General features: G+C 48.1%; 1 protein-coding gene across 2 annotated transcripts; it reads left to right on the top strand.

The window, feature by feature from the left end:
- Positions 1–1,675: 1,675 nt before the first annotated feature.
- APEX2 (apurinic/apyrimidinic endodeoxyribonuclease 2) lies at positions 1,676–9,180 on the top strand. 2 transcript variants are annotated; one of them, XM_037153715.2, is made up of 6 exons: positions 1,676–1,944; positions 3,115–3,198; positions 3,787–3,967; positions 4,489–4,635; positions 5,383–5,452; positions 7,932–9,180. In XM_037153715.2, the coding sequence occupies exons 1-6, from the start codon at positions 1,788–1,790 to the stop codon at positions 8,838–8,840; spliced, it is 1,548 nt and encodes a 515-aa protein (XP_037009610.2). In that variant the 5' UTR covers positions 1,676–1,787; the 3' UTR covers positions 8,841–9,180. The 2 variants fall into 2 exon arrangements, with proteins under 2 accessions (XP_037009610.2, XP_037009611.2); XM_037153716.2 differs by lacking the exons at positions 1,676–1,944; positions 3,787–3,967.
- The last annotated feature ends 615 nt before the right edge of the window (positions 9,181–9,795 follow it).

Genomic DNA, 9,795 nt, shown 5'->3' on the forward strand with positions numbered 1-9,795 from the left:
GTTGAAATATCAGCTGTTGTAGTTGCCAAAGAAGTTCCTGAGCCACCCGGAGCCTTTTCTCTTCAGGCTAACCATGTGTTCACATTGCCCCAAAGGTCAGAACTAATATTAACAAGCCACTGCAGAAAGGGGAAATTAAAACCAGCAACTGAGACAGGCAAGATCTGTATTTCCTTGGGGCTCAGTTTCCGACTGTTCTTCAGGGTGAGTAGGCACGATCTCTTACTGGAAAGTGATTTGGCAATATGAAGTAAGTGCAATAAAGAGGTTCATATCCTTTATCCCACTTATCCCACTCCTGGGACTCAATCCTGAACCAATAACCACCAGAGCATGAAAAAGTTCAAAGCACCAAATTTTAAATTATAATCGCAAGCTATCTTCTGATGGCAACAACTGGAAGGTAACCTTTAAGTCCTCCAGGAGGAAAAGCATCTTTGGGTCTTTTCAGCAGATATTGAAGATGATGAATCTAAGGCTACAGAATTCTGGGGGGAAAATAATTATGCTGCAATTCTGGGTGAGGAACCTAAGGATGGAAAGTTATGCTTTTCCTGGACATTGGGTAGGTTTATTATTTCTATTTTTGTATTCTGAAAAGTCATTAACCTGTTGGTGCTCTTGCTATTTTCCTTACTTTATTCAACAAATACTTATTGAATCCTGTAGTATATGTTATCCCTTATATTAGGAAATGGGCTTAACAATATGAATCAGACTGGTTATTGCTCTCAAGTCGCTAGCGTCTAGTGACAGAATTAGAAATCAGTGGTAGCTGTGCAAGGTGATAAGCGCAGTGACAGAATGGACCCACTATAGAGTGCCGTGGGGGCCTGGAGGAAAAGATCCAACTGGGGAGGTGTGTAGTTAGGAAAAACTGACTCCAGACAGTATTTCTTGAGCAGATTAAGATAGGGTTTGAAAATTGGCTCTATCGCTTTTCTGGCACTGGAGTGAATTCACGCCACCTCTCTTAGCCTTAATACCCCTTAAAGGGTTGTTCTGAGAATGAAATGAGATAATGCATTTGGAAGAGGGATAGGCTACACTGAGAGATAGTGCTGTTTTGGAGCTTGGGTAGCCCACTTAAATTCTCTGGGCCTCAATTTTACTTATCTCAGAAATGGAGCCAAGAGAATGTATTTGCCAAGCCCCGTCCTTAATGCTGTAAGGCTAAAGACAAATAACTGCAGGGCAGGCTTGAAACAGCCTCCTCCCGCCCACTTCCCCCGTCCAATAAAACTAGAGGCCCTCTTCCAAGTCTTGTTTCCACTAGGGCCCTTCTTCGTCTTCCCTCCGAGGGCGGTGTTGTTCCTTTTGAGCCCCGCCCCCCTCCCCACCCCGCGGCAGCCATCTGCTCACTAGCGGGGCCGGTGGCCACATTAGGGGCGGGGCTTCAGTGGGCGCGCGCTTCCGCTCAACGTTTATTCACTTAAAAAGTGGCGAAATTTCATTTGTAACTAATTCGAAACCCAAACAGAACTTTTGAGCGAGCAGAAACGCCGTCAGACTAGGATGCATAGGCTAAAGTGCAGCAGGAGGAGGAGACCAAGTGAAGGCCTTTTTCCCTGCCATTCATTCCTCCACGGAGTCCGCACCGCCTCCTCCAGCCAATGGGAACTGAGGAACTTGAAGCCCCGCCTCACGTGCGTTCCACCCTTCCGTGGCACGCTGGTGAACGTCAGCGCAGGAGCGGGCGGAAGGCCTGTCCTGGCGGACTGGGGAGCGTCCAGGCGTTCTCCTGTACCTGGTTCCCCGCCAGCTGAGAGGCGTTAGCGGTTGTCAAAATGTTGCGCGTGGTGAGCTGGAACATTAATGGGATCCGGAGCCCTCGGCAAGGGGTGGCAGACGAGGAGCCCAACAACTGTACCGCCATGGCAATGGCGCGCATTTTGGACAAGCTAGATGCTGACATCGTCTGTCTTCAGGAAACCAAAGTGACCAGTGAGCGCTCAAGAATCCAGGACCCCCCTACCATACTTTCCCGTTGCTGCTAACTTTTGCCCGCTGGTCCATCTTTTCTCACTTTGTCTTTAGAGCCCTCCCATTAGAGTCTAATGGGGTGTCAAACTCATTTTCGGGAGGGGGGGCACATCAGCTTCGGGGCTGCTTTCAAAGGGCCGAATGTAATTTTAGGGCTGTATAAATGTGACTACTCCTTAACAGTTAAGCGAGAGCTCACGCTGCTGCAAAGTAAAAACGAGGCGCCTGGTGGGATAAAACAAGATGGAGGGCGGGATTTGGCCCATGGGCCTTGTCTTTGTCACCTCTGCATTAGATCCTGTTCAGAATCCTGATCCTCTCTCCCCTTTAAACCTCTGTTTCTCAGTTCACCTAGATCTAATTCCCAACTCGTCTTTCCTCAGCAGAACCTTAATTCCCTCTCCCTTGCAGCCTGTAGCCTTGCTCAGATCTTCTAATTCCCACTCATTCTCCCACCCCAAGTCAGCCCCTATAATTCCCCCAGACTCCCCAATTCCTCCTTCCTGCCCCCAGCACAGATCCTTTCATTGCCACGCCATCTTTGCCTCCAGATTGGACTCCCTAATTTTGCCTTTTTACACCTACAGATCAGATCCCTTGTTCTCCTTATCTCTACTCCCATCTCTCCTCCCCAGCTCAGAGCCTCCCATCATTTATACCTCAGGTCCCATCCCAAGCTTAGTCCTCCTAATTCCCTCTCCCTCCCACCCATCTCCCACTCCCAGCTCACTCTCCTGATTCCTTCCCTCCCCACACACTGCCTTCTGAGACTCCCTAACTACTTTTCCTCCCATCTCCAGTTCAGGTCCCTCTCCTTTTTCCTATTCCCAGGTCAGATTCTCAGTTCCCTCTCCCATATCCCCATTCCCCACCACCAGCTCCCTCCTGTCACCTAGTCACCTCCCTCCCACCAAATTCTCCACCTTACATTCAATAGTTCCCCCCTGTTTCTAATTCTGATATCAATTACCTCTCTAGTCTCCACCTTTCTAGCTCCTCCTCTAAGATACTTCAGTTTCTTTTTCAACTCTGACTGAGGTGTACAAGGAATTAACCTACATCTGTAAATTTGGGCCTTTGTGTGTCCTGGGTCTTAGTTTTATCTCTAACATGATCTTTTTTTTTCCCCAGGGGATGTGCTGACAGAGCCCCTAGCTATCATTGAAGGCTATAACTCTTATTTCAGCTTCAGCCGCAACCGGAGTGGCTATTCTGGTAAATGGGGGTTTCTGGGGAACTTGAGTGATAAAAGTAAGTAGGGGTAAAGGGTTTTTAATATTGGATTAGAAGGTAATAAGAATCATAGGATTGTAGTCTATAGAGCTAAAGCCACATAAAATTATGTGTAAATTTTTATGTATGAAATTATGCTTTGGACCTCAGAAGCACAATAGTGTGGTGGCTAATTGTATGAGCTCTGGAGCCAGACCACCTGGGTTGAAATCCTAGCTGACTTCCTAGCTGTGTACCCTCTGGCAAGTTAACCTCTTTATGCCTCAGCTGGAAAATGGGGATAATTCCTACCTCCTGGGGCAAATATAAAGATAATGATAATAACTAACACTTGTTGAACACTTACCATGCATTTGTGTACAACACTTAGAACATTAGCCATTGTAGATGCCAGGATTGAGATTTCAGGGTTTGAGTAGAGTTTCCCCAGGTTCTAGGGAGCCATAAATGGTCTTTGTGTTGGGAGAGGTGTCAGTACAGCACACTTAATGAAAATGAACCAGGTGACTTGTATGGGGGCAACAGGCTGTTGGCTACCAGGCCTGCTCAGAGTACCCTGTCTGTCTCCAGGTGTGGCCACCTTCTGTAAGGACAGCGCTATGCCAGTGGCTGCTGAAGAAGGCCTTAGTGGCCTACTTGCCACTCAGAATGGGGATGTGGGTTGCTATGGAAACATGGATGAGTTCACCCAAGAGGAGCTTCGGGCTCTGGATAATGAGGGCCGGGCCCTGCTTACACAGCATAAGATCTGGTAATAGCCCACCTCCCCCTGTCACTGAGCACTGCTGGTTTTACTCTTTTGAGTCTGGTGATTCTGAGGCTAGCCTTTATATCTTTCCAAATTTGCCTTTCCTGGACTCTCGTCCTAGTTGGGTTACTCACTACATGACCCTGGGCGAATCATGTCCCTTCTGAGCCTTGAGTTCTCCATCTCTACAGTGAGGACTGGGAGGTCCAGCTCTCCTGTTACCACAGCCAAAGGCAACTTAGCCTAGGCTGAACTCATTGCCCCAAGATGCTGTCTCTCTGTGTGTCCTATCTTTGTGAATGGCAACAATCTCACCTGATTTACCTGGGTGTCATCCTAGATGCCCCTCTACTTGCTGCATCCATAGTCAGTTCCCAAGTCCCGTGCATGCCAGCTCATTCATGTCTTTCTGTCACCTTTGCACCCATTTCACAGATAACATGAAGTGAAAGCCACATTGTGTGGGAAGGAGAGGCTTGAAAATGACTTTTTTTTCTCTGGGGGTGGGGGTCTCTTCTTCCCAGTACACGAGAAGGGAAGGAGAAGATCTTGACCCTAATCAACGTGTACTGCCCCCACGTCGATCCTGGGAAGCCTGAGCGGCTGGCCTTTAAGATGCGCTTCTATCGCTTGCTGCAGATCCGAGCAGAAGCCCTCCTGGCAGCTGGCAGGTACCGCAAACCTGGGCAACAAGGCTTCCTTGAGTTTGTCTTGTGTGCCCAGCCCTGTGTCAAGCTCCATTGGAAGGGATATGGGATCTTTGTCTTTAGAGGTTTTTCACAGCCTGGTTACAGATACCAGCATGCCTACCAGAACAGTCTCTGCTCTGTAGAGCTGTGAGGAACAGGTAAAGTGACACAAGTATGGGTGTTTACTCAGATACCTCTGAGCACCAGTCCTGGCTCCTCCTTATACTCACTGGAAGTCCCAAGGCCAGTCCTGCCTCTGTTTTCTCTTTAGTCAAATGAATGGATGAGTCCCTACCTCACAGAATAGTTTTAAGGATGAAATGGGATGAGGAATGTAAAGTTCCTGGGAGCAAATGGTAAGTGTTATCCCAGGGAGGGACAGGAAAGTGAGGGTGGGTTAGAGTAACAAGGGCGGCTTCCTAGAAGAAATGGTACCTGAGTTCACCTTCGAAGGACCAGAAAAATACCATTAGGTAGAGAGATCAGTCAGAGTCATGTCAAATGGAACAGTGTCACCTTTGGAGATCAGAATCAGGGTGCTCAAGAGTAAAAGGAGCAGCGTTATGATAAAATTGGAGAGGTAGGCGGTTACAAGTTGCTGCTGGCTCTCACCTTGGCCTCAATTTGGGAGGTGGCCTGAGCTCTTGAGCCTGGGAGAAAGTAGGTGGGCTAAGACTCCTGCTTTCCTCTTGAATGTCCACTCAACAATCCCACCATTGTGTTTTCCAGCCATGTGATCATTCTGGGTGACCTGAACACGGCCCACCACCGCATCGACCACTGGGATGCAGTCAACATGGTAAGTCTCCCTCCAGGGCCCTGACCTCACTCCTGACCATGGTCCTGTTTAGCCAGCCAGCTAATGCTGGTTTTATGGGCCAGGCGCAGCTTCCTTTCATGGGAAAGCTGAATTTAGTTTGAAATATTATTCTCAAAGCACAGAGGATTGTTTATTCATTCAAAAGACATTACTGACCCTACCTGTGGCCTAGCCCTGAGTCACCTCCTGGGGACCCAGTTACCACTCAGTTTGCGCTCTTGGCCCCACAGAGCTCTCAGCATGGCGGTAGGCTATGGACACATGACCAGCCAATTATAGAATGGTGTCTTCAAGGCAGAGGCAGAGATGGCAGTCCAGGCAACTAGGGAGCTCAGAAATGGGATTCCTGGGCCAGCCTGGGTATCCGGGGAGGTATCTGAAAATGTCTGAATCTTAAAAGATGAGTAGAATAGAGCTTTGGGGCGAGGAGAGCAAAGGATTCTAGCATGAGGAAAGGGTGCACATTGAGAATTTCCTTGGTGTGCTTAGGGAACTGCAGGTCCCATTCCTATTAGGGGGCGATGTGGGAAGGGAGATGAGTGGGAGGAGATGGGGCTCCTTTGGGAGCCAGATTCCAAGGGCCTTGAACATCACATTGCCTTGATCATTTTCCTAATACAATGTCTCCTGCTCATGAACCTTCAATACCTCCCTGTTACCTCTGTGATGCAAGAAAAAACATCTAGGCCTGGCTCTCAAGGCTCTTTCTGCTGTGTGCCCAGTATCTGTTTTTTTGTTTTGTTTTTTGTTTTTATCTTCAGTATCTTTACACACTGTCCACTCTAGCCAGGCCATCTTCTCTCTGCCCATTGAAAAGTTATTCTGATTTTGGCCTTTCTCACTATGCCCTGAATTGGTGGTCATCACCTGGCTTCTCTCCTTTCTTGTATGAACCTCTTATTTCCGAGTCCCGCTTGGCCAATGATTCTCAATACCTGACATCACATCAGAACAAGGAGCTTTTGCAAAAAATATCAATATCTTGACGATTTAAATCAGAAACTGCCAGTAGTAGTATGTTCTAAAAGCTCCCAAGCTGATTTTATTGTGCAGTCAGGGTTGAGAACTACTGCTCCACAATCTATAAGGCTTTCTTGTCTTGCCTTATTATGAGTTGTGGGGGGGATTAGTAGTTTATGCTGGTACAGTTCAGCTCAGCATTGAGCTTGGCTCAAAAAATGCTGTAGGAAGATTTTTTGATTAGTTTATGGAAGACCCATGTAAACATAAATGAGCAGAAATGAGATAATGGTGGCGGTGTGCTGGGCACGGGGGTGTACACTGCAGAGTATGAGCCTTTAGTCCCTTGCTGCCTTACTCCTCATTAGGCATTTACTTAGGCTGTTCTTGCTGCTTCCTGTGATAGTGTCATAGACCTTTCTGCCTTCCCTCCTTAGTTCAGAACTCTTCTAGATCTAAGCGCACCTCCTACCTTCTTTCTTTCAGGACAAGAGAACTAATAGTACCAGGTCACATGATAAACACTGTGAAAACCAGCAGAATATGTCTACTTCCCACATCTCCCAAAAGAGCACTGTGATCTCTTTGGTTGCTCTCACTGGAAGCCTGGGGATTGTGTTAGCATTGTGCTTCTTCCCCCCGCCACCCTTCCCATATTTAGTTGATCAGCAAGTACTATAGAGTATAGCTCCAAATCATCTCTTAATTTCATTTTTCTCTGTCTTTGGTACTACCTTAGTCTAAGTGGCCATCAACCCTTGCTTGCATGAACTAAAATAGTCATTTCCTGCTGGTTTTCTGGCCCCCAGTTTGGTCTCCCTTCAGATTTTCAGGTATGGCGTCCCCATGCCTCACAGGCCTGTCACAGAGGCTGTTCTCTCAATTTGTAACACCCTCCGCCTGGGTTAGTCTTGCTCAGCCTTTACTTTTCAGCTCCAGATCACCTCCTAAAAGCCTCATTGGTCCCCAGAATGAGATCAGGTTCCCACTTTGTCCCTAGCATCATAGCTGGCACATAATTGGTGTTCTTTGATCATTCGTTGCATTGAATGAGTGAGTGGGTGGATTGGATGGATGAATGAATTGGGGAGCTGAGTCAAAAGAAGTATTCAGACCTGGATCCCTGCAGCCTGTCAGTTCAGGAATGAGGGATGGTCAGTGAGGGCTCTAACACAAAAATAGGACAAATAGTGCCAGAGTATTTAAATAAAAGGGCAGCAGTAATCTTAACTCCAGGCCCCATTCCTACTTTCTAATGGCAGCCACTTTGAACATTCTAATTTTCATTCTTTCCATGAGCAGTTCTAAGGATTGCTTTGATTAAGCAAACAACGTATCAGTAAGGATAGAAATTGAATCCCAGTGCTGGATTGTGTGATCTTGAGCAGTAGTCTTGGGAACAACCACGTTTTCTTATCTGTAAAATGAAGTAGTCAGTCCCTTCTAGTTCCAGGCATCTAGTTCTGCCTCTCTCTTCGTTCTCCTTCCCCTTCTCCAGGAAAACTTTGAAGAGGACCCAGGACGCAAATGGATGGATGGCTTGCTCAGTAACGTGGATTGCCAGGCTGGGTACCACGTAGGGGCCTTTATTGATAGCTACCGCTACTTCCACCCAAAGCAGGAAGGGGCCTTCACCTGCTGGTCCACACTCACTGGTGCCCGCCGTCTGAACTATGGTTCCCGTATTGACTATGTGCTGGGGGATAGGACCCTGGTCATAGATACCTTCCAGGCCTCTTTCCTGCTGCCTGAGGTGATGGGCTCTGACCATTGCCCTGTGGGTGCAGTCTTGAGCGTATCCTCTGTGCCAGCGAAACAGTGTCCATCTCTTTGCACCCGCTTCCTCCCCGAGTTTTCAGGCACCCAGCTCAAGATCCTTCACTTTCTAGTTCATCTCAAACAAGATTCTGTGTGCAAGCAGTCAACACAGCAGCTTAGCAATCAAACCCAAGTACAGATGCGCCAAAACAAAGCCCGCATTCGCTCAGCCAGGCCTCGGGCAAGTCAGGCTGGCTCCATCAGAGGCCAAAAGAAACTGATAAGCTACTTCCAGCCATCTTCCAGCCATCCCCAAGCTTCTCCTAATTTGGAGCTTCCTAGCCTGGGCACCCTTGTGACCCCAAAGACCCCAGAAGACAAGGTGATGGCCAAAGTGGTGGAGGGGCAGGCCAAGGTTTCAAAGTCCAAGGATGAGAAGGAGGTACAGATCTCATTCTGGAAGTCTGTGCTAGGGGGCCCCTTGCCCACACCCCTCTGTGGGGGTCATAGGGAGCCATGTGTGATGCGAACTGTGAAGAAGCCAGGACCCAACTTGGGCCGCCAGTTCTACATGTGCTCCAGGCCCCAGGGTCCTTCCACTGACCCTTCTTCCCGCTGCAACTTTTTCCTCTGGGGCAGGCCCAGCTGAACCAGCCCAGGCCTAGGGATTGTGGCTTGGTCAACCCTGGGCATGATCTGAGGTTAGCACCTTCCTAAGCTGTCACCTCTTCCCCTCTCCCTCCTCCCCCTTCACCTTCCTCAAGGATCCTTCTGTGTCTCTTCCTCTAAGTCCCCTCTTCCTGCCTGTCTCCTCATTGGTGCACTTCTTGTGCCTTAATGGTGCTACGTAGGCCTCCACCCTGCTTCCCACCTTCCTGTAAGAAGTACACAGAAACCACTTGCCCCAGGACATTTTAAAACCCTTTCCTTCCTTGCTGGGAAATGTATGTGTGGCTAAATAAAGCCTTTGTCTGTGTTTTAGTGCACCATGTCATTTGAACATTTTGGATATGCTCCATGAAATGTTATCTCAACACCGGGTTTGCTAACTGCCTGTGGCCTGATGATATAACTCAGGAAGAAGATAGGAAGGAAGAGTGGTGCTCACCATAAAGGGCTCTGCTGAATTGTAGGGTTTCCTGCACTGCTGAGGTTGGCTTAGCAAGGGAGGTGGGTGTGGTGTGACAGAAAGCTCAGGTGGGCTGTGCAGCCGTAAAGCAGCACTTCCCAGCTGGTATGTCTTAACAGCTGCCATAAATGGCTTACAGGGTGGAAAGAAATGAGTCTGTCAGCTCTAGAGTTGCTAGGCAGGGTCAAGAATTGCACAAGGGTCAGGAGAGCTTGCTTCCTAGGCAAGTATTATCATTAGTTCACCCAAATGTGCCATACAAATGTTTTCTTTGTGCTGTGAACTGGTAAGGTTGGGAGCATTGCCTTCAGCAAGTTGCTTGCTATGGTCAAGACTGTTTCTCAGCTTGTAAAATGGTGCTGGTAAGTCTTGTTCTATAAGGTGTTATGGGAACAAAAGAGGATAATGGATTGAAGAGGGCATCCATCCCTTCTGCTGGAAAATATCTCCAAACGTTTGGTGAACTACTCTCTTC

This window comes from Artibeus jamaicensis, unplaced genomic scaffold (assembly GCF_021234435.1).
Source record: "Artibeus jamaicensis isolate MK-2021 breed Jamaican fruit bat unplaced genomic scaffold, CSHL_Jam_final contig_1410, whole genome shotgun sequence".
NCBI classification, from domain to species: Eukaryota; Metazoa; Chordata; class Mammalia; order Chiroptera; family Phyllostomidae; genus Artibeus; species Artibeus jamaicensis.